This window comes from Haliaeetus leucocephalus, unplaced genomic scaffold (genome assembly GCF_000737465.1).
Source record: "Haliaeetus leucocephalus isolate CR32 unplaced genomic scaffold, Haliaeetus_leucocephalus-4.0 Scaffold577, whole genome shotgun sequence".
Lineage (NCBI taxonomy): Eukaryota > Metazoa > Chordata > Aves > Accipitriformes > Accipitridae > Haliaeetus > Haliaeetus leucocephalus.
The window spans coordinates 3008401-3034023 of record NW_010973013.1 but is presented as its reverse complement, the minus strand read 5'-3'; the positions used below and the strand labels follow the sequence as shown (position 1 = coordinate 3034023).

The window sequence follows — 25623 nt, the reverse complement described above, 5'->3', positions numbered from 1 at the left end:
AAGCTGTCAGGATAGGCATCTGGCAAGCCAGGATGAATACTGCTTTGGTTCTCCCAAAATGAAATTTTCCTAGAAATTCTTTCCAAAGGGAAAAAAAAACCCCAAACTTGTCTACTTCAAGAAGTTAAAAACTTTTAAGGCAACATTAAAAAAATTCTTCCCTGGAAAGGACCCTATTTTTTTTATTTAAATGATTCATTTGACAAGAAGCTTTCATTCTGTGAAGGTTCTGTAACAGTCCCAAATCATGCTCCTCTCTAAAAAGGCATCAAAAGACTATGAGCTAGAAGCAATAAAATACTCTGTTACCTGTACTGCAGTTCTTCATCGCAAAGGAATCCACAGCCGCTACGCTCTTGTTCCCATTAGCAACATACTCCAGTGAGATCCGAAATGGTTTCTCTAGATGTCCAACTCTCCTTTGAAGCAACACCCATCTGGTCCCATCATACAGCGAGAGGAGAGAACAAAGGAGAAGAGTGGTAAGAAAGGCTACTTTACAAGGACCAAATCCCCCAAAGCAGCAGCTCCATGTGTGGCTAGTCATACTGTGCCTCCTACTCCAGCCCTCACTCTCCTCACGGTGCCCCATGGTCAGGGCCTTTCCCTCTCATGGATTTTGCAAAAGCAAGCTTCTAAGCACCAAGATTTCCACCCAGCTAAGATGCGGAAAACCCAGCTAAATAGTAGCTTATTGTTCTCTTCTGTCACACTTCTGTGCTCCCAGATTTCTCACAGATGCCTGCCTGCTGTTTGAAAGAAGCCTAACTTTCTTTGCAAAGCAAGCTGTGAAAGCTGTAGTGCACATGCACACCCCCTCTGAATATCACTCCTCCTGCTTCTCACCGGCTAAGTCTCTTAGTCACTCAGGCAATAAGCCAGTCTCCAGGGTTTGCACAATAGCTGTAATTCCCAGCACAGCGTTGCTGGTTGAGGTAACGCTTTGCTTCTAAATGCGGCTAGCTGGAACGTCTACACGTGCATGAAGCACTACAACTAAAACATGCCATTTCTCCTCCTCACATTTCCTCCTCGCCCCATCTCCCAAATAAACAAACAAAAAGTCCCACCAAGTAAATCAAAGAACTAAGGAACTGGATTAGCAGCCCTGGAGACTAACATCCACGCTCCAAGAGTGTTTCAACTTAGTCTGCTTGTTGCCAAGAGTAAATGAGAGAAAAAAGCCTGTATGAGCTTCATTTACTCTCTGAGATGCTCGAAGACATAAAGGCCTGGCTGTCTTTAATATCTACCTTCTCCCCTCTGATCAGCTGGGTCTTCTGCTCCACCTGAAACACCTTGCCAGGCAGCACAAGAACTACTCCTAGACCCTCAGCTCTTACATGTCACCCTCTGATTTAACTTTCAAATGTGTGGTGTCCAGTGAGACATGTCTAAAGGTAGGCAGTAAAAATGTAAGTATCTGTCTCTTCCCCAATATACTGGAATTCTGATCTGCAAGGAAAACTTTAAGGAATAAAATATTTGCATGGTAACATGCTCTGGCCCATTTCACCTTTTATCCTTGGGCACAGGCTGCCAGTAAAACCACTTATTGACAACATTTGCGAAGGGCTGCTTCCCAAGAGCTGTGTATTGCTTCAGCAGCAATACAGAGCCCATCACCTATTTCACCCCAGTTTATTCAGTGCCTGCTCGCTAACCATAAACATGATCAGAGATGAGAGATTCTGTAAAGCCACTCAATCACTACTAATCCACTTTTTCACATTTCTGTTACAGGAAAAAATGCAACAGCAAGGGAAAAAAGATCTCTTTGTAGCATACTGTAACTGGTCAGCTGGAGCCAAACACGACAACAGGGGTCTAATAAAGCCTATTAGGAAATCTTCTTTACAGCTCCAGCTGCAATTTTTAGGAGACGAGAATAAAAACTTATTGTGTTTCCTTAAGTTGCTTTCAAACACCAATATTAAGCATTTTTGAGGAAGACTGTAACTATTTCTAGTTGACATAACGGGTCAGGGAAAACAGATTTTTCATTGTTCTTACAAAAATGTTTCCTCATCAAGTACCCCCATCGCCCCCCAGTGTATGGGTTTGTGCTTGTACATAGGCTGTGCACAAGAACACATTTTTCTTGGGGAAGGGAACCCACTGGAACCGATGTTCTGAACAAAAGAAACTACACAGTTTATCTGGCATCCATAACAAGAACTTCTTTCGCTGAAGTACACCAAAATTTGGATGTTATCAAGTTAAGACATACTTCTAAAAGGAAATATAACATATGTGTATGACATTTGCACCAACCAGCCATCACTTGTGCCTGCTACAAGCATGGATCAATCCCAGATTGCAGACCCTGTACTGCTACCAGCTAGGAGCCTTTTCTTTGCTCCAGAGGCAGACACACTGTTTATCTCATCAGGGACACAATGGTGTCATTATGCTCCGCTGAACTGGACAAAAATCCCAGCAGGCAAGGAAGCTGCCAAAAGGTACGTTAAGGACCTAAAGAAAAGTCCTAAGCAAGGGCTGCATAAAGACCCTGCCGACAACTAACGCAGTTCAAATTGCAACTCAGAAGAGCAAACGCTGCTTTTTAATGATTTACTAGGTTTCTTCCTCCCTCCTTTTCCAGCAAGAAGATTGAAACTAGACTAAGTTTCACCTTTTGTTTACAGTTACTTTCATTTCCACACCTCATTTTCTGACTTCTGTGCTCGAGGTTCCTGCTTGAAAAGGGGATGTTGGCATCCTCATTCCTTTTCTACCCCCACCCCCCAATAGATAAATCTGCTTTTACTGAAATTAAATAAAATAAAAGCATTGAGAATATTTTAAATGCCTAGCTTCTGTGTGCATAATTTTTTTGATGTCATCTCAAGTTAGGTATATTATAGGGATTAGAGGATACGAATTTCCCTACAAATAGAGTAAAAAACCACCCTAGATTTAATTTGGGTTATGAAATACAGAAGCATCTGTATGTCATGAAAATCGTTCTCCTCAGCTTCAGAAGACTGATGGATTTTAATTCCAAGTACGCAGTGGCTCTCAACAATGATTTCCCTTTCTGTACTACTGCTAAGCCTCTGGATAAATGTGCCAGAAGTTTTAGGAATTGCTTTTCTGAGTTACTGGTGCAATAACTTTAGTTTGAAATTCTCAGACCTCTCATAGTTTACCACAGAAACTTTATTAACTCCCAGAGCTGTTGCCAAGCAGGTATTTTATATCACTGCAGTGCAAGACTGGAAAAGGCAGACTCACTCAAGTCCAGATTCATTACAAAATATATTCATATTTTGTGGTACAAACTCCTACAATAGGTTGTCTGAGATTCAAAGAAGATTCATGTGAAAAGAAATCCCAAGTATCAGCCTCCTTCTTCAGAGACACGAAAATAAATGAGCTAAAGATGACACTAACTGGTGGATTTATCAGAGACACTAAAAATAGCTACTGGGTCAGTAGAGAGACCTGCAGGCAAATTTGGATGGGACTCGATTCTGCTGTCATTCTATAGCAGAACAGGGATTCTGATCTCTAGACCTTTCCATACAACACCTTGTATTTAACAGACCCATACTCATTTGCAGATCCTGTACTACAGGCTGCCTGGCAGCAGCAAGATTTACTTCAGCATAACTGATATGCATTAGATGTTAATTAGTAGTAGCTTTATTAAATTTCTATTAGTGGCCTATATGTTACAAATCTAATTTTAGAAAGCATTTTAGCAAGGTAACAGAAAAGCTACTTCGGTCATCTTTTGAGATAGACAGGGAAATTTCACATGTGGAACCTCTTCGTGCTGAAATCATGCTTAACCAACCTGATTAGCTTTCTATGCTGAGATGATTGGCTTGGTGGATGAGGGAAGCAGAGGATGTTGCTTACCTTTAGTAAGGTTTTCAATGCTGTCTCCCATCCCATCTTCACTGACAAACTGATGGAAGTACAGACTATGTAAGTGGACAGTGAGGTGGACTGAAAACTGGCTGAACTGTCAGGCTTAGGGGGTTATCATCAGTGGTACAAAGTCCAGCTGGAGGCCAGTCACTAGTGGTATACCCCTGGGCCAGTAGTGTTTTCTACCTTCATTAATGACCTGGATAATGGGACAGGCTGCACCATCAGCAAGTTTCCAGCCAAACTGGGAGGAGTGGTTGATGCAAAGGATGGTTGGGCTGCCAGAGAGGGGCCTTGACAGGCCAACAGGAACCTCAAGAAGTTCAACAAATGGAAATGCAAAGTGCTGCCTCTGGGGAGGAACAACCCCATGCACCACCACAGGCTTTGCAGAAGATGACTTGTGGGTCCTGGTGGACAAAATGTTCAACATAAGCTAGCAACGTGTCCTCAATGACAAGGAAGGCCAATAGCTTCCTGGGCTGCACTGGGAACAGCAGATCAAAGGGGTGATTCTTCCCCTCTATTCAGCACTGAAGCGACACATCTGGAGTGCTGGGTCCAGTGCTGGACTTTCCAGCACAAGGAAGACATGAACTTACTGAAGTGAGTCCAGCAAACAGCCGCAGAGCTGATTAAGGGACTAGAGCATCCAACATACAAGAAGAGGCTGAGAAAAGTGGGATTGTTTAGCTTGGAGAAGAGAAGGTTCAGGAAGGATCTTACAAATGTTTATATGGTATGGGAAGATGGAGAGAAGACAGACTCAGACAGTGGTATCCAACAAAAGGACAACAGGCAAGCACAAGGCACATTTGCTTGGATTGAAAGACAAGAAATTCCATTTAAACACAAGAGAAAACTTGCTTACTTCTAAGGGTGACTGAACACTAGAACAAGTTGCCCAGAAATCTTACAGAGTCTTTGTCCTTGGAGATATTCAAAACCTGACTGGATATGGCTCTGGGTAACCTGCTCTAGCTCACCCTACATCAAGGAGGGAAGTTGGACTGGTCAATCTCAGAGGTTCCTTCCAACCTCAACCATTCTGCAATTCTGTGAAACTTGGGTCCCAACAGCAAATTACAGCAGATAACAGATTGCTCCTGTTATCCTCTGCATAACCTCCAAGCACTCTACTGAGTGATGAATCAGACCAGTAAGCTGACAACTGCAAGGACAAGGGCATCTGTTATGGTGCACATAGCTATCATCTCCGCACAGCCTTCAACATCAAAACCTATTTTTACCATAACATTGGCCATAATAACCATGATGATGTCTCTAGATACTGCCTCAAGCAATAAGAAAGACCATAGTTTAACATCTTAGTTTAATTCTTTATGCTGTAAAGCAACACAATATTGTATTGTTTAGGCACTGCTCAGTGTCTCGACACAGCAGGCCAGATCCACCCAACAGGACCTTCACTGAAGTTAGAGTAAGAAAGAAGTTGGCTCAGTTATCTAGAATCTGCAATATATAGAGATTTAGACAGAAACTAATAACACTGTGGTCTTCAGTGACAGAGTAGGTCAAAATCCTAGATCCAAATATTTTCAGAGTTCAGACAAGTTCAGACCAGGATATATTATCTAGAGAGAATTTGTTGCTTAAAGAAAGCCTGGGCAACACCCAGAGTTTCTCTGACGAGGCTGTATTGCTTCTCTCCAAAACAGAAAATGCTGCTGACAGAACCTGAACATAGTACAAGGGCTGAATTTTCAAATGACCTTCTGTATACTCATTCACGCTCCTTAACGTGAAGGTATGCTAGAAACCACCTTGGGACTCACAGCCGTGCAAGGGTTAGATGTTAGATCCCAAACAAGACAAAGTACTTCTCTGTAAGCTAACCTTTCTTAAACCTCCCATCCATGACTCAAGTTTGCCAGGTACCAGCTTTTGCTCCCACACTTCTATTTCACATGTAGTTACCCAGTTTCAGAAGCCATAAACCAGATTTCATGGAAACTTAATTTCTAAGAGATACTTATAATTTAGACACTCTTCAGTTGTTCACACAGCATGTAGCTTCAGGAGGAACACATTCCTGATTAATTCCAATCAATACACTAATGCTTTAGATGCCATTTTGCATGCTCCTCTGGGTAGTGCCAGCAGTGATTAATTGCAAGTACAAGTCAGGATGCTCTCTTAGAGGTGAATTGAAAAAAAAAAAAAAAAAGGAAAAAGTGCTAGAACTCTCAAGTAAAATCTCGAGCCAGAACACTTGAATCCTGCATTTGCCTGTCTTCGTGGATAAATGATTTTGAATCCAATTAACACACACATACTCACTGGGTGCTCTTTCATCCTGCTAAAGAGGGGTTTCAAAATGCTTGATTCCAGCAAGCTTTGGGACTTCGGTCTTGACATCCCACATATAGCAACCATCTTTGTGACCAATCCCCAGACATCCATCTACATCTGGAAGGTAGAATTAACCTCCGTGTCATCAGCTAGCCTGACACCTGTGTTGCCACCTATTGTCTTCAGTACAGTGCACTGTCGGTTTGCACCAGCCTCTAGCCGTAAGTTAAGTTTCACCCAGAACACTATTCCAGCATGGCTCTGATCAAGCCACTGCTTTCTCACTTTTAGAGGCCAATTTGAAAGCAGAAGTCTTCAACGTACAAGAAGAATATGGAAACAATTAGCAAAAACCAAAGAACCGACCCTTAAATCCTATTGCCTTATTATATATATAGTAAATGGAGGCTAAAGGCACTTGAACTGTGGTGTGGGAAACGAAGAGCTGCATGGCCCCTCCTGGGTCACGATTCAGCTTGTGTGCTCCCAGGAGCTATTAATAGGAGGTTGAAGGAAGACAAGAACTTTGAACTATCCCTTCTCCTTAAGAAAAAAGCTCTCTGAATTCAAGCTGTGTTTTGCTCTCTCATCTCCACTCTCCACAGAAAAAAATTGTGGAATTTAACAGACTCCTCATACCTAAGTTGAGTTACAGTGTGATTTTATTTCTCCAGGTCCAGGCTCTCTCATCTACAATGCTCCTATTGTTACTAACACTTATCATGGTATGCCTGGGAGGAAAATGCAATGTGTCTCGGCAAGGACTTAGTTTTACCTCTTTGGTAAAAGGTTCAGTGAACTTTTGGGAATTACAAAATTAAATAGCAATAACAGCAGCTGCATCAGAGTATTTCACATCAAAACCCACCTGCGGCATGATAAAGGTACTGAAAAAATTAGGTGATTTTTGAGAATGAAACTTGTTAAGGGCAGAATTAAAAATTATCAGTAGGAGTCCAAAAGAGAATTTTCCCCCTTTACTAGATGAATTGGTGAAAGAACATAAATTTCTCTATCCTGCATGCCATTCCATAATTATAGAGGAGTTTATAACAGGTTTTAATCTTGCCTCCATACTGCTCCAGACTTTCTTTTGCTTCGGCAATTAAATGGGCACTGCACAAAGGAAGAACCAGACTAGACCTTTTCAGGCTGCAGCAAACAGAAAATTAAAAAATGTTTTCAGGAAGATGCCAATACAATTCTAAGAGACAGAAGGAGAAAAAAATAAAATGACCCATAGGAGGGTGCATGAACTCTTTTCTCATTAGATCAAACAATACAATACACTGTCTTGTAATTACTTTTAATTATTAATTTTAAATTAATTTCAGTCTACTTATCTTAAAATTACTTAAAAGACATCAGGGCCTGAATTTGATGCATGATGATATAGTCTTGAAAAGGATCTACTTTCTAAAATAGCAACAAATAAAGTTACTGTATACTAATGCAAGAGATTATTTAACATTAAAGGAGATAATTCCTGATGTGCAATGCAGAAAGTGTGCAGCACAAACTCTTCAGCTCACAGATCATTCTACTTAATAAGAGAAAGAAAAAAGGTATACATTTTCCTCTATTGATTTAATGCCAGTTGTCTTTCTACCCTTTTCTATGGCCTTTTGCATAAGCAAGATGTAACTGTTAGTGATAGGTTAAATACAGTTAAGACCTTTATTAGTGTCACTGGATCAGACCTTTAACATCCTGTGACTGGTTCCAAGAATGCTTCCCTGCCCTTCCCTCAAAATGCCTTTAGAAGATGGTTTCACAAAAGTTTTGCCATAAAAAAGATTAAATAATTGTAATGATTTTCTTTCCTTTTACTCTTTTAATGCTTTTAAGATAAAACTAATAACCCCACTCCCTCCCTCCCCCAAGAAAATGCTGCATAATTCTGCTAGGTTTGACCGCTGAGTCAGACACAGTGTGTAATTATGTTGCCTAGAACAGGAAACCAACAAGATTTTGCCTCCAGACTGCAATGATATTGCCTCACCTGTACTGGGAAGGAAGCTAACTCTACCCTCCTTTTAGGACTGCAATGCTGGGCTCTTTTGTACAGCTGCTCTCCTGAGAATTGTACAACCAGGGAGATATCACAACATGGCAGAAATTGCTTTAGGTTTCAGTGAGACACAAGTAGCCATAAAGGATATTTTTATATTATACTTATTCTTGAACAGCAATGAAAGTTTGCAATTAAGCCACTGGAGTTTCATTGGTAACAAAATCTCCTATATTTAGAGCATGCTACAAGACCACAACACAACTACTTTACACAGGAAAATTTATTAAAATGGCAGAAGATAAAACCTACAGAAAAATATATTTTCCTGTTAACTTCCATAGAGTTAAAAATATTAATTTGTTTTGTATCTCTTTCCTGAGCGTGTCTCAGAAAAATCACTGTTACAAAGATTTTGCTTTACTAACCTGGTTAAAGTAAATTCCTTGCTTTGAAAATTTGAAGGCATACATTTTGAGTGCTGTAAAGAATTGAATCAGGTAAGCAACTGAAGAACTGTAGCCTTGCAATTAAATCTAATTCTTGTGATTACAAATTAGAATCTTTTAATGGCATTTAATACAGACAGAGGCCCTGGAAGAAAGAGCACAGGAACTACAGAGGGATTCAAAGACAGACAATTAAATTATGCTGTATGGTAGAGGGCAAATGTCTTTCCAACAGAGTAATCTGGCACCTGTGCACTGGAACCTAACCTACTAAATGATAGGGTTATTATTAGTTCAGTTTTCCTTTTTAAAATGCCTGTGGAAAGAGTAACTCAAATACTTATAGGATGATTTTTATTACTGACCATTCTGAAATGTAAACTTAATGCTACAGGCAGGCATGCTAAGAAACTCATCTACAGAAAAGCTCTGTTGGCCAAGTGGGGCTGAGACATTAGAAAGCATTGTTGGTTGTTTTAAATGACAGAACAGATTATTTTAACTAGCCACTTCATCATATCCAATAAATATCTGACTTTTCTGTGGGAGCTCCCCACTGACATGACATGACTAATCACTCCAGTAAGTGACTACTGCAATTGCAAATACAGTAGAGCTAAACAACTTGCCCAGAGGAGTATGTTCATCTAGCACTGAACTTTCCTTTCCATTCCCCAATTATATCATGCATGGTGGAACTTTCTTCCACCTCGAGAAGTACACAGTTGGAGGCACTCCTGGGATGCTACAATTAGTAATTGTATCTGAGATGTAGCATCAAAACCGATGTGAAAAGAACAACAGCTCGGCATACTTTTCTGATACACAATGGCTCTTTAGTGTCACCTCCTCTTGTAGTCCTCTCCCTATTTGCGTGTGAGCTTGATTACACTTCCTTTAATGAAACTAACACTGCCAAAAAATGAGATTTCACTGTACGAAATCAAATTGCAATAACTGCTGGCAGCATATAAGCCAAGGCAATCCCAGGAACACTTAACATTCATACAAACCATTACATCTTTAGATGCTAATACAGACCTCACAGACCCTTAGCAAAGAAATCAAACACCTCATTTTTCAGGTGGGTGAAAAGGAGGCACAGGAAGGTTATATGACTCATTTAGTCAATAACTAGATAGCAGAACTAGGATGAGAGATAAAAATTTCTAATTCTTATTCCTATGTCCTAATCCACTGCATCATGCTGCTTCTGATGAGGGTAATTAAATTTCATGCTTCAGGGAGTAACTTAATTGTCTTTGAGGATCAGAAGGAAATTCCATCCTTTCAACCCAATGTACAGCACTGCTTAGGTGTGCCAAAGAGTAGTTTTCATTTTTATTTAAATATTGAAAGTAAAAAATAATCTAATCTTAATTACAGTCAAGTACAGTCAAGGATTCAGAAAGACAGGATGTCTTTTCAAAGAGAAGCGTAGTGGCAACATATTCTGAAATAACTGAGTTCTCAATAGCTGTGTCTGGGAGACCAATTAAACTGTGATTTTTACCTCAGCACTCAGCAATGGCTTTTTCATGACACAGCTAAAGGGAAGTATGAATATTGTGTCTGCTCAGCATCTATATGGTGGAATAAAAGCCATGAAAGATTTCAGGTTCAAAGGCTGAAAGAGTGGATGAGAGGGTAGATTTTACTTAAGAGAACAGCTGTGCTTAACTCTGTATCCTTTAGGGATATGTCGCAATTATCTACCAGCTTTAATAGCCTAGACTTCAAAATAAGGTATCAATATATCCAGAGAAAGATTAAGGACTAGATGAAGGACTGTTTGGATCATAAGGTTCGGAAGGATTTACAGAATGTCTACTCCAGGCATTCCCACCCACTACAAGACAGTCCCTAGCCTCCTGCAAGAGGCTCCTAAAACCCATTCATCAGGTCAAACCCCATAAAAAGCTGTCTGGTTAGAAAAAAATAGCCTGACTGGATTTCAAAGATTGCCAGAAGCCGAAAAGGCTGGCAGATAATCCTCAGCAAATGCCACTTTCCCCATAACTTCAGCTATTCACACTGTTTGGCTGCAACACAGAGGTAGGCATATGTTTGCATCAGGCGTAGGGTGTGCCATATGTGGTGCCAAATAAATAAGTAAATAAAAATAAAACATGGTGCAAAATAGAAGTGAAATGCCTCCCATAAAACTGTACAATACAGAAGATGTCTATACATAAGCAACATGAGGGGTAGCATGAAAGGAAATTGCAGGGGTGAAGACGAAAGATGTATTTCCTGATGAACAACTTCCTCTTCCAATTTAATTTGCCTCCTTCAAACAGACTTTTAAAAGAAATGACTCATTAGGAAGGATCTGAATGGGGAAAGATGAGGGTTGGAATGCAGAAAGGTTGTGTCCATTATTGCTTATGTAGCGGGTATTTTAATAGTCACCCTACTGGGGAAGGGGGCCTTTGAATTGTATGACTCAACTTTGAGTGGAGAAAGACATTAAAAAAAAAGACCATGACTACAACAATCACCTCCTCAGTGTATTCAAAGAAATGGAACTTGGGAGGCCAGCATCTATGTAGCCATCAGAACAAATGGCACATCAGGAGTCAGACAGACTGTACCACTTAACAACTGAAATGTCAACTTTAAAGAGGGAGAAATGCCATGAAAGTGAAGTTTGCACAGCTTTCAACGTAGCAGCAGTCACAGTAATGCTATCATAGTTGATAACAATGTCCTTGCTATCTTACCCCATTTGGAATATATATGAGAATTACATCTGCTGTGTAGGTCCAAATAGAAGAAACGCTGCCTACAGTAAAGTCTAACTCTTGCCGCATATGCTGAGCCTGTTTCTGTCCCACTGATCCAATCTCCCTCATTTACTATTGGATATTTCTGAGAAAGGGAATCGCAGCAGGCCATGCTGAACATCCAGAAGGGAAGCCAAGAGTAGATGACCACATCTGCCACTGCCTGGAAATACAAGTTTAAGCCACTGTCTGGATCTCAACTCCCCAGAACTTGGAGCACAGAGATGTTTCATTTAGCTCAGCATACATTTGCCTGTTAGTCTCAACATTTGGCATACACACTTCCTTTGAGCATAAATAAGAAAAGCCTTGACAAGGAACATGCATAGAAGACAGACTCCACAAGATGTTCTAGTATAATTTACTGGCTCCTCACAGTCAAATAAAAAGGTACCTAAACCAAGAAGCTCAATTCCTTGGGTTAATATTGCCAATGAAATTGAAGGTGTTTTTGAACAGTGATTTTAAAACAGCACAAAAACACAATGACCATCTTTAGTGTTTACTGATAAAAGAAAATACCTAGACCTTTTCACGCATTCCCAAAACACAGCAGTCCTGCCAATGCTGTTCGTCTCAGTATCACATTAAATTGTTTTTCAAATTCAAGTGGTCCCTTTTTTTTTTTTTCTAAATTACATCAGTAATTGCAATTCAGTAAAATTTGCTGGGATAGCTCTTGCCTTTAGACACCATTCTGGGAAGGAGACCATGCACTGCAGCATCCTGGAGAGCTCAGAAACATGAGCCTGGCCTCAAAGAGCAAGTCTCATTTGCAACCTCACCTGTATTAGGCAAAGACTGGAAAGCAAACCATTCCACGATTCCCTCACAAGGCAGAAATGTGACAAAAGGTCCCTGCGATGATATTCCAGGGTGACTTTAGAAACATTGTGACATTGCTGTGAACTTAGGTATAAAAAGGTATACTTGGTGCCTGAGAATATTGTAAGGCTTGCTGAAGTTAACAATACCCTGCTCAGTGAAAAAGGCCAAATTAATCCAGTCACCATTCCTAGGGTCTGACTTAAAGCCTATTTTGAATATATAAGTCAAACTCTGAACAAGGATGAGTTTTTCTGCATGAACCTGCAATAACCTTTGAGCACTTCAGACAGCAAAGGCTGCAGGTATTGCAAAGTATCCGTATAGGGGTACATATTGTCAGCTCACCTACAGGCAGCATAAACTGGGTAGTAACACCAAGACTGCATTTCCTGACATTAATCAGCTGTTTCATGTCACATCAAGAGGATTTTCCAATGTACTATTTTCTAGGACTGTTTCCTTGCTGTTCCTCCTCTCCTGAACAGAATACAACCATAATCTGAGTGCTGCAGGCTGACAGCAAAGACAGAGTAAAATTTCCAGCCCTTTCTTTCCTCCCTCACTGCTTTCCCACATGGGCTGAGTACTTGCTTCAGAGTAGGATTTTGCCTTTTTCATCAAAATTTAGATTTATTGACTCTCAAAGTCTCACAATGACCTCTAATTTTCCCTAACAAACATAACAAAGCTCTCAGGCTCCATATCTGCCAAGAACAATCAATACTGTTGAATAAAAACCAGCCTACGGACCACAGCAGCCCTTGCCTTTGCCTAGCTCAAAGATTTTATGCTGTTTCAGCTTGTTCTTGGGTGAACCAGCTCCTGGGTAATTAAGAGTTCAGATTGTCCTGCACAACCCTTTTTGCATGGGTAAACTGCCTCAAGATATACCGAACTCTAGTCACAAGGAGGTGAAAGCTGCCTGAGTCTGTAGGATATGCTGAGCTGAGCAATGGGCCAGAAGGAAGACATCATTATGCTAAAGCTCTATCAGAGCAGTCAAGTGATTGCGTTTTAGTCAGTAACTCCATCTCCGCCACAGCCCTACTGAATACATCCATGTTAGCCACTGTCAGCTGCATCCCGGCTTTGCCATTAGCCCACACTAGGGTGACTTTCTGCTGATTAAATGCATTCCTCTGACACAATGACAAACTATTCTTTTCTGGACAGTGATTCAGAAATGGGCTGAATACAAGAATAAGGAAAGACAATGGGTAAAGGAAGGTATATCAAGAAAGGCTATTGGTATACTTGAGCTTCTGTTGACTATCTGAAGTTCCTAGGCTTTAACAAGGACTGCAACAGCAATTTAGCCCTTTCACTGCAGACCCAAGGCAAGAGAGAAATGGGGGCTGCAGAGCAACCACTGGCCTGGGGCCTTCATGAATTAGTGTGGACCCCTCCCAATGCTCTGCTCATTTGCAGCACAATTCTAAGAGGCTCTTCTCTGTATGCGCTAATTTAAAAATCAGTGCAGAATGTAAAAATAATGACCTTAAATAGTGACCTTTTGGCCTAGTAGTATTTTACATTCACTTGTAGTTTAAGTCATTGAGAATAATAGAGAATTAGGATGTCTGGTCTTGTAGGTAAAGTGAATTTAGTCCAAAGAGCATTATGGCCTAAGAGCAGCCTTCCCCTCATCCTCTCCCTCCTTCTTGTCCTTTTAAAAACTGAGACAACACACTAAAAGCCATAGCAAATTGTCTTCATTAGTTCTATCTAGCAAGTGGCTGTGTTTGAGATTCACATCTACAGAAAAGGCCCAGAACATGCCACAGATCCATCAACATTTTCAAAGGTGAATGAATAAAGTACTTAGAGAGCAGAGCAGCTGTTTCAATTATAGCATTAGCAGCCCAAGCCCTAAGCACTCAGTGCTCCTGGAAGCCCAAGGGTGTTTAGGGAACAGAGCCATCTCTATGGATTATAATTAAAAGACCAAGGCCAATTGCACATTCAGAGCAAATAGGCAGCAAACGCTTTGGTTGCAGTTGGTCATTTTCTGTTTCAGCCTTCCAGATTTTTGTTTTTGCTTTGCAAATGTGAACAAACCCCTTTCAGTGTATGCCAAGTACAAGCAACTCCAGCATTCCCATCCTGCTGTTTGTATGTTTTGCAATTTCTACTTCATGAATCAAAAAGATTTAGGCACCTTCTCCTCTCCCCTCCTACTTTCACAGGGCCAAGTTTGTATCCTGAAGCACTTAGTGGATGCAAAAAGTTCATTTCCAAGCAGGTAATGTCCCATGTAAATCATCACTCCACTGCAACAAGAGAAATGGTGAATCTGTGTATTACATTACATGCTTGCTGATGTGAACCATGTAAATTCAAGAACTTGCCTTATAACTTCTGTTAGTCAGACATCTAAGTTCTCAGACAACAATGATTATACAGAAAATAATGGAATTGGCTCAAAAGCACACACAGAGATTCTTCCCCTGAGGGAATTCCTTTTCAACCACAATTGAGTGGACAAACAAACTAAATTCAATTCTACTAAACTCTAACTAAACAAAAAGTCAGTTTTATTCCTCTGACCATACTGATACACCACCATAAAGTAGTTACTTCTGGAATGAGACCTGTCAGCATTTTAACAGAGCACTATAGCCTAATGTAATCCCCTGAGCTTGAACGTGAGGTGCCAGGGAAAGGCACTCTGAAGTCCTCAACATACTATTAAATAAAGATTCGTGATGTCCACTTATTACGAAAGTGGGGAAGCAGAGGTGCAACACACAGGAGTCCACCACAAGACTCTGCTAAAGGCTCACAGAAACCGCAGCCTGAGGTCAAAGCAGTGGATGTGGCAACCTGTCTGAGCAGCAACACTCATAGCATGGATGGATGAGGCAGGCCCTTTTCTGCTAGAAGCCCTGAACTCTGTCTCCATAAACATCCCACTTCAGTTAACTCAGTCATGAATTCTGCCGTAGAAGAAAGATTTCTCAACCCTACAGCCACACAAGGAGGAATAGCTTCCAGATACTTTGACAAGTAGACATTAGATGAATAGCTTAGATAATGACAGTATGGACTGAGGCATCTGACATATACAAGGAGAAGCTAAGAGAGTTGGGATTGCTTAGCCTGGAAAAGAGAAGGCTCAAGGAGCATCTTATCAATATGTACAAATACCCTGCTTTGGCTCTGCTTTGAGCAGGGAGGCTGGACTAGTTGATTTCCAGAGTTGCCCTTCAACCTCAACCATTCTGTGATCCTGCACAGGTAGAAGATGCTCCACTGGCTAAAGATCTGTCTTCACTGCTGTCTTCTTTAACAAAGCATGCTGAATTACTGGTGCTCCCAGTACTGGAGGCGCAATCATAGCCACTTCTTCAATTTTTCTTTTTCAGCTATAGACTCAGAGCTTCAGTTGGATGTACCTACTTGCACTGAAACAGGATACATGAATAAGAAAAAGCCTATTATTATCAGCTTATTGAAGTAACCTGTGCTTTGCTTCTGTTGACGTAGGCCTTGAAAATGCAAAGAGCTAGAAAAGCATCAAGAGTTATTAATGAAGCTTCTGTCAAATGTTTCAAACCTTGTTCCCCTTTGAAATTAATTTCAGATTGAAAGAACCATTTTCCTGTTAAATGTGCAAAAGTTAGCAAGTCTCAAGCGCCTGCTCCCCGGAGGGAAACCCTTCAGACTCTATTAGACATTCTGCTCTGTGCTTGGTTTACCTTGTACTTTTTTTCTCCAGTCACTATTCCCTATGAACAGAGGGGGAAGGAAGAAAGGAGAAAAGGTTATTTCTTCTTGTTACTTTGTGTTAGCAAAGGGCAACATTCAAAAATATATACACATCTTTGTAAACAGGGCACTGGAGAACATGGACAGATCATATCCACGCCAGAAAGTTCATCTGTTGGCAAGTGAGTCAAAGGGCAGGAGCCAGAGAGAAAGATGGAGGGGGAGTTGGAGAACCATAGCACTGGCAAACAATGAATCAGGCAGAGTACAGACTAGCACATGCATACAAGCAAGATGGCCAAAATACATGCAACAGCACTACCTCCCTCAGACACGATGCCCCAGAGGCAACTGTCCTGGTTTCGGCTGGGATAGAGTTGATTTTCTTCTTAGTAGCTGGTACAGCGTGTTTTGCATTTAGTGTGAGAATAATGTTGATAACACGCCGATGTTTTAGTTGTTGCTAAGGAGTGCTTATCCTAAGTTAAGGATTTTTCAGCTTCCCACGCTCTGCCAGGTGCATAAGAAGCTGGGAGGGAGCATGGCCAGGACAGCTGACTCGAACTAGGCAAAGGGATATTCCATACCATAGAACGTCATGCACAGTATATAAACTGGGGGGAGTTGGCTGGGAGGGGTGGATTGCTGCTTGGGCATCGGTCAGTGGGTGGTGAGCAACGGCACTGTGCATTACTTTTTTTTTCTTCATTTCTTTTTTTTAAGTTATTTTATTATATTCCTTTTCATCATCATTATTATTATTATATTTTTATTATTACTGTTAATATTACATTTTATTTTGCTTTAGTCATTAAATCATTCTTATCTCCACACAGGAGTTTTATTTTTTTTCCTGATTCTCCTCCTCATCCCACTGGGTAGCAGGGGGAGTGAGTGAGTGGCTACATGGTGCTTACTTGCTGGCTGGGCTTAAACCACGACAGCAGCCAAGACTGTGACCACAGTGGTTGTCACTGTGGCTGTAGTTTGTGGACCACATGAGATGGGAAAACAGGTGTTCTTTGAACACTTCTGGATGAAAACAATAGCCTAGTGCAAGAAAAACAGTGTATTTAAATATTTGAAGGCCAGCATGGACTGACTATTTCTCTATTTAAACTTCTGCCTTAGCCTTGTATTGTCTTCCCTTTCCTTCAGCCCTTAGGATGTCAGGGTACAGCCATGAGTCAAGAGCAAAGAAACACTGTGCGCTATTTAGCATTCTCTAAAGGCCACCAGGCAATCCATGAAACACTTCAGGAAGAAAGCTACTGAAAAAAAGTAGAGTGATCTTTCTAGGGTAGAACACCGAGCTGCACAAATTACAGTCCAGAGAGACCTCAGTTGTTGTTCTTTTCCTGAGATACTCTTTATGAATAATCCTGTACTTAGAGCCTTCACAGAAATATCTGTTAATATCAGAAAGAGCATGTAACTGAAACTTAAAGGTATGAATCAGAAATCCTATCTAAAAATGCCTGAGGAAAAAAATACTATACCAACAGGAGTTTTAATAGTGAATTTCAACATCATCATTTTCTAGGAAATGAGGGGACGGAGATGGGGACCCACGAGAAAGGAAAAGAAAAAAGAATGGGGACGAGGTGAAGACAGCAGATTAAAGACAGGACATAACCTCCTGAAATAAGCAATCTGTGTAGAAATGGGTGAGACTAGTAAACTTCAGTTCATTTGAAGAGAGGAAAAAAAAATTCCATTACAGTGGAGAGACTAGAAAGGCACAAACTAATGCCCCAGCTCTTGTAATCCTAGTGATTGTTCCCAGTCTTATGTTCCTAACTTTAAGTCATATGTTTCAACTCAGCCAAAAGCTGATGGTGATCAAAAGCTGTTTGCTTCTAGCAGCTTTTCAGATTCAAAGAGTTCAACAGGGTCAAAGCCTTCTCCCCTCCCCTCCTTTTTTATTTCTTTTTCTCTTTTTTTTTTTTTTTTTAAAATGTCAGGTCTCTAGATTACCAACCCTGATACAGGTTTTCACCCTCTGAGGACAAACTGGAGTTGGATGTTGGACTACTGTTTCCTGTTTCAGCTGTGTCTCTAAATTCTACTGAAAAACACCTGCTAAATATGGAAAAAAAAAACAACCCAAAACCACACCAAACCTATTTTTATGCAAAAGAACTATGAAATTCACTTGAGTTCAATAACCCCTCATTTCTAAATTTTATCCTGAAGAAAAGGTAATAACAATATGTGGATTATGTACCAGCAATGAAGTCAAGGTATCAACAGAAAGGTAGGTACAGGACCAGGGCAGCTGAGGTGACAGTAAAAAAAGTCAGGTTAGGCACACAGAGAAGGAAAATTTCTAGACATAGGAACAAGTGACACACACAGACCTAACTGCAATAGACAAGGACACTGTATTCATATTTATGTGATGTCTGATGAAGTACAAAAGATGAAGATTCCTATTCTTACCCTAGCTATTCCTTCCCCATTTCAGGGCGAGATTCTCTTGAAAATCATGCTGGGAGTCTGTGCAGACTGTGAAGACTAAATCCTTTTCTTGCCACTAAAATTTATTCCTGTAGTTTATGGTTGAAACATACTGGCATTGCAGGAAGGCATATCTGAATAAATGTAACACTTAGTCTTCAAAGAGGCTAGTTCCACTTAATGCATTAAAAACAGCTAAAAAACGCCAGAAGCATACTAAGTGCCTGCAGTCTTTAGAGTTGCGCCTGAGGAATAATGAAAATGGGCACGGCTCTGCTTCTGACCAGATCTAGGATTACCACCAGCTATGCGCTATTGTACCAACCACCACAAGTGGGGTAATGCCAAACTCGGCATGTATTGGTGCAAGTTTCCCATAAAGGTTCAGATTCCTATCTAAATTCTTCTTTCTTATGTGAATATTTACCTACCCTTAACCCTGATCCAAAGGACATTTCTTGATGGGGCCTTTGGAGTGCTCTAACAGAGTTTTCTCCTAAGTTGTTTTTCTTATGCACATTTCCTTTATCTCTCTTCACTTGCATAGAGCTAGAGCTGAATCATTTATATTCCGCAGAGGTGGGTTTCTGTGGGAATAATGTATGAAAGCAACAGGTGGCCAAACCAGCACTTTTAGATGCTCTTTCAGCTAAGCCTGCTAAGAAAGTGTGTGCAAGCTGACAATGCACAGCAGCTGGGTCCAGCCTGTGCTAGACACTACAACTTGAAACACTGAGCAAAAATTGCCAGCAGCCAAACTTAACACACATCTGAAAAGTTTTCCTTTAAAACAAGCCCACTACTAACCCACTAGGGATTCCACTGGCCAATTACTGGGGAAAGGACTTCAACAGTATTACTCAACCTTACAGTCTGTGTGGAATTAGAGATGAAGTCACCATTACCAACAGGATTTACTCTTTCAACCAAACACATTAAAAGTCTCAGCTGCAGATGCATCCTTCTTTTCACAGGATGACAAAGGAAAATTGACCTGAAACTCTTCTGGCAGCACAGATGTCCCTTTACAGAGAGAGTCTGGATGGGAGAAGAAATTCCCATCTTCCAAAACATGTGAAAACACATGAAAATAATGCTGGGATACAAACAAAGAACTAGTAAACAGTCAGAAGCATCTTTCACCAGAGCTTCTCTACTTAGAACTGTGTCACTCCATACCAGAATGAGAAAGAGGTATTTTCAGTAAAAGGGAAATTCTAAGAGAAAAGAAAAACTATGTGTCACAAACAATGACTTACACCTATTCGGAGGCTCCTGGCATGTGAGGATTTCTGGGTTCCAAAAATTTGTATTAAAGAGTAAAAAAGAAGCCTTGAATCTCAGCTTTGTAGCAAACAAGCAAAATTAAAGTAAGTAAAATGAGACATCAGTGGGCATTTAGGATTATTTGGATAGTTCCTTTGGATCCTTCAGGATTCAAACATGTGCTAGTCATTACAATTTTTTTTGCTATTCTAAACAACAGATGACTAAATATAGGTATGTTCTTACAAAAGGCCTTAACGTAATTTCACAGAAAAACGTACATGAAACTTCCAAAACAGGCAAACAACAAAACTGGCAAAACTTGGTTCAGGTCTGGATTCCGCTAAATCAGAACAAATATTATTAGATGTCCATACTCTATTGCATTATAAACAATAATAGTTTCTAATAATATTGTTATGGCAAGAGTCCCCATACAATGCTGAGTTTTACAAATCATTTCTCTTACAGCAACGGCATGACATAGTCTTTGAAAATGTTATGTTGTTGGTAACTTTGCGATGCAATTTATTCATGGATGAATTTTGGCCAGCAAGCAGACTTTGTGCCTTTTGATTTTGCCGGCATGGCTTCTCAGGGGAAAACAAACTGCTTCCTGAGGCAAGGACATTTGTACTTTGATCAAAATTCTGTGAAAAGATAATTTTCAACATATTGTTTGAGCCCACCTCTGCTCAAGAAACCATGCTGTAAGATGAAAAGCAATTTCCTGAGCATAAATTCAGGCTTCACATCACTGACTATTCCTTTAACAAAAAAAATGATGTGGAAAGCTTCAGTATCATTTGCTAGCTTGCCGAATACCCGTTCATGGCATTTGTTTGGTGCTTTTCATCCAGTTACAAAGGCTCATACCAAACGGGCACTGGGTATGAGCGTACTGCTGGGTTAGGAAAAAAGTTCCACCTTCCACACTCTCTGGTGGGCAATCTTTCACCTTTGTGTACCCAACCGCATGCAGTCAAAACAACAGGCTGTTGGACTTTATACGCAAGCAGGCGTCCGGAGGGGTGAACCACCCTGTGCTGAGCATGGGCTCAGCAGGAGGTATTAGCCTACTGGCACCACAAGCTACTCAAGACAGCTCTGAGGTAGGTGCAGCTGCTAAAAGCATCACTCCCTAAGTTGTCCCTGGTCCATCCTGTCTCTCAGGCAAGATGCATAGTAACTCCTCGCATGTTCCTTGTTGTTCAAGATGCTTCAGAGTTTCCCCACTGTTAATCAGATTTCTAAATGGTAATTCTCATTCTGTTTGCTTAAAGGAGTATTAGAAAAAACAAATTATATCTATGTCAAAACGAGTGCACTTCTACCTTTAACAGAATAGGTTCAGCAAAGGTAGCCAGTAAACTAGAACAAATCTGGTGACAAATGAAACAAACTGCAAAATGCAGTTTGAGTTCAAAGCAATTACCTTTGGATCACAGATCCTCCTATATTTCTCTAGTGAAAATTAAATACTCATTACATTTTTAAGTGATGATTTAATTGACCAAAATCTTGAAATGCTTATAACTTAAACTTTGTTTTAAGGTGCTTTATTTTTTGCCTTGTACATAAAAATGTACAGGTCTTGAGACCACTGCATAGACACACAAATATTTCAGTAATTCAAGTCTAAGTGTTTGTCCCATACCCTTCTGGGCTGATAACTCGGGGAATAACAGCAATGAGGTTTAGATTGTTAAAGCTTGCAAAAACTGGCAGAAAAAAAAATTGAAAAATATTAAATGTGTATTTAACAAAATATCATTTGGAAGATGAAGGAAGTGTATTGTCTGGGTCCAGTCAAATACATGCAACAAGCAAAAGATACTGATTTTACAACTGCCTCAAAAGACATCTTAAATGGTCTTCAAAATAAAGAGACAGGAAAAGAGCGTGGGAAGAATTCATTTCCATTAAGAGCATGGTAATACCTTGATGCTTTAACCAAGCCTGAAGCACCTCTGTGTGGAAAACATGTTAAGAGACACAGTGAGGATACACCTGCCCCAAAGTACTTGCACTATTTGGAGGAGCTGAGAAAAGGCTCTGGGTCTCCTTTCTCTCACAAACCAGTACTATCAGAAAGCATGTATTGGCATTGCTACTTCTCATGTTTTCATCAGCCACCCTGTTTCAGTTTGAAAATCTATTCAAACTGATGCTCCTATTACCTCAGCTTTTACTTGAAAGGAGAAAATAATTCACAAAGTTTCACTTTGAGAAAGCTTTATGTACTAACTCTGGTACAATATTCTCAGCCTACTTCACCTTGGTTGTGTTGGACTGACAAGCCTGGCTGTTATCTTCAGAGCAGTTATGGACTAAAGGCAGCACTACAAGTATTTGCTAATTGCCCACCAGCCTGACCCAGCTATGACCTTAACAGCAGCTTTTGATAGGAAGCAGAAAGCAAGGCTGGTATCCAGCATCTCTTTATTCCTTGACCTAACCACTCGCACTGCAAACAAAAGTGCCAAGTAATGTCAGGTGTAAGGGGCATTGCTGTGGTCTGGGCACTAAGCGTAGCCTTCTCCAAGACAGGCACTGAGATGTGGTTGAACTTTACCCCAGAGGAAGTCAGGGATGAACACACCTGCTTCACTGGGATAAGAGTTGGACAAATGTTCATACTTTTGAAAATCCCACCTGGGTTCATTAAGAGTTATGCCAAGTTCATTTCAGAACAATCTGAAGAGCCTTTAGACAAAAATAATTTTTGACCTGTGCAACAAATGATCAAGTATTCAAAATCCTTCCCTTTTCTTCACATAAAGAATACAGTATTTCAATATTTCATTTAACTTCCAGTTACTCTAACCTAGTTCATCAGGGAACAGCACACCACCTGATCCCGAACTTCACCAAAACACCCATGCTCAACCACATCAATCCATTAACTGCAGTACCTCATACATCTATATGGCACTTAAGCGTCCACCCGCACACCAGAAAACCAACATTAGTCATAGCCTTGACACCTTCTAAATCCCTCAAAGATCATTTGCAAAGTATGACTTACAGTAGCAGTATCTTGGAGCTCTTTGATTTAAGGCACTTAAGAATCAGACTTTTCCAGCCCACAGCAAAAAGTTCTTGTGCAGTGAAGTACCACGTGTGATGTTACGCAGCCTGGCTGAAAAAGCAAAGCACTCACAGGACATTAATTAGCTCTAACTGAGCTAGTGTCCTAACCTTTGTCTGACACTAGTGCGCTTTCTTTAAAACCTTTTCTGTGAGAAACCCCCTCGTAGGCAATCCAGAGCCAGTCCTGTAAACACCTCCCTCCATCAGATTCTCTTATAATTAAATATCAGAGAGGGCACCTGTTGGGCATGTTTCCCTCTGTACAATTCTGTGTTCAAAAAGCCTTCTGTTGTTAATCAGCACTGATTACCATCTCTTTGGTGGTAATTGGTGTATCATGTTGCAAACCACAGCTCTGGGAGACATATAAAGTTTCAGTAAAGGGCATGACCATAATCCAGGTTTCTGATCCACATGGATCTACTCCAGCACCAGAACAGTTAGTTAATGCCCACAGTACTATAATTTGACAGAATGAAAGCAAATTTTGTCATTTTACAAAGCATTAGAACATGTCTTTCTGTACCACTTACGCCTTGCTTAAATCCTCAGGGCAGTGTCCTAAAACCAGAAATTTGATGCTGTCAGTGTCAAACTTGGTTAGTGAATGAATGTGCTGGCAAACACAGCTCTTGAAGCCATCGACTGGACAACGCTTCTCTGCTCTTTTCAAGTTTCGATTACTTCATGAAATTTTTACATCTTTCCTTCCCTCAGCATAAACGGCATATGTCGAAGAATTCTTTAAAAAAAAAATCATTTTTCCCTCCAGGGAAACAGTTTTCCCTCTAGTAAACAGGTACTGTTACCTTTAGTTTCATTTTACAACAGGAAAAAGAAAATACTGAGAAATTCAATGTAGAAGATGTGCTGTGGTTTTAATGGCAAAATCTCCCACAGTACAGCAAGAACATAACAAAGCAAAATAAAATTGGTTGTTATTGGATTTTTAGATTTTGGGAGCAAGAGGATGGGACTGAATCTTTACCATCTTTTCCCAAGTCTGCCAGAAGCCATAAAGCCAAATACTCAATTGGTATTCTGTTCTACCAAGGAAAGGCTGGAAAAAATGTGCTGTACAAATTAAATACCTAAGGGAGTTTACCCTAGAAGAAAAGATCTTAGTTTGCAAGTAAATCCTTAGATTAATAACGTTAACAGATGTATTTCTACTTACTGTTTGGGAACTTAACAGCTCAGTCTTAGAGAAACCAGGAAGTAAGAAGAAAAGAAAAATTAACAATAATTACAGATGGCTGTAATTCATCACTCCAATTTTTGAGTGACTTTGAACATGAATTAGTGCTCTTACTGCGGCAGGGGAAGGTGGGAACTATTTTGTCCGTGTCCCTTTCAACACAGACATAGAATAAAGCTACTCTCATTTGTGGTCCACTATGAGTCTGTTCCATGCAACTACACTGAGGCTGCCTGAGGTCTCAAAGGTGCTGATAGCTTTTCTCAAAAAATTTTCTTGCCCAAAACTCTGAAACACTCTGCTCGTTAATGCTAAGGACAATCTGGCTAAAAAGAAGAGGACTTTAATAGAAAACCCCTTTTTCAGTTTGGAAGGTCAAATCAAAATCCCACCTCAATCACGAGCATAAGGGCATTGCAAAACACACCCCTCTGTGGTACCTGCTTCATTTTATACAATGTACCAATTATGTGCAAGGAGAAAGCAAGCAAGAGGATGAGAAAGGCTCTGTTGATTGGGATATTCACCTACAAGTCACCAGTCCCTGGTTCAGCAAGCGTTCAATATTGATTATTCACACTGATGCTGCTGCCAGGAGAAATCACAGCTGTAGTTCCAACACACACTGGCATTGGCTGTGAGACCTTCTCTAAAATACAGGTTAAGTTTTGCCCCATCAAACCACACAGATCCTAACTTATGAAAATGCTACTGGTTGTCAGAAGCAGTTCTTTTATTTCTGTCTTTCTCCTCTTCAGCATTTTCCCCCTCTTCCTCCTCTTCTCTTTCCCCAGCGTTGATGGTGTAAGGAAGCAGAGAAGTGGATCAGCACTTCGGCAGGATTGGGCAATAAAATTGTCTTCCAACTTTTTAATTTTTTTTTTTAAAGATAATTATGACATTGCCTTTGTCATGCTTTTTTTACAACAGCCAAAAAGTTGAAAGCAAAAGAAAAGTTTGGTCACTGACTCATCTCTCTGTGAGGAACACAGAAACTACAGAAGGTTTTTATTCAGGGGTTTGGTTTTGTTTCCGTCTTCTCTCCTGCCTGTCTTTCATTACAAGAAGATCAGGCCTTCCCTTGTGCTGGAAGGCTTGTTAGGTGGTAGGTTATGACTCCACAAAAGCTATAACCTTGCTGTACAAGCAGCCCTGAGGGAATATTAAGTCAGGAAGACACAAGGTTTATTTTCAACTCCTGAGAAACAAGGTTTAGGAAAAAAACACTTTGCAAAAGCTGTCTTGCCATTCATCTGAAGGCTGAAGAAGCTGCAGCTGTGGCAACTATGATAAGGAGGTTTCTCCAGACCAAAAGATAAAGAAATAAAGGTTTGGTTTTGCTTTTATCTTACCTCAGAAATACAATCCTATCCCTCCCTTTAGAAAGTGTCAGGAGGGAAGGGCGGGAAACTGAAATTCCCTTTAAAAGTAGTGAACATAAGCAACGTTTTCTGCACTCACCACCTTTAAAACACTGAGCTAATTCAATGCCCACCACGATCCCTGGGTGCTGTTGAGGTGACATGTAATGAAGGCAGAGGAGGCTGAAGAGATCAGGAAGGAGTTCCTGCCAGCACAGCAGTGACAAGAAGGGCCTGCTGCCAAACCGGTCGGTGGAGGGGAGGCTCGCAC

At 40.5% G+C, this 25623-nt stretch overlaps 1 protein-coding gene across 1 annotated transcript in view; it reads right to left on the bottom strand.

Annotated features, from left to right (window-relative positions):
- ALK (anaplastic lymphoma receptor tyrosine kinase) overlaps positions 1-25623 on the bottom strand; it is a 219971-nt gene that overhangs the window by 104309 nt on the left and 90039 nt on the right. Inside the window, exon 4 of the mRNA XM_010577848.1 lies at positions 310-437. Within this exon, the coding sequence (XP_010576150.1) occupies positions 310-437 (128 nt within the window). The remainder of the gene's footprint in view (positions 1-309; positions 438-25623) is intronic.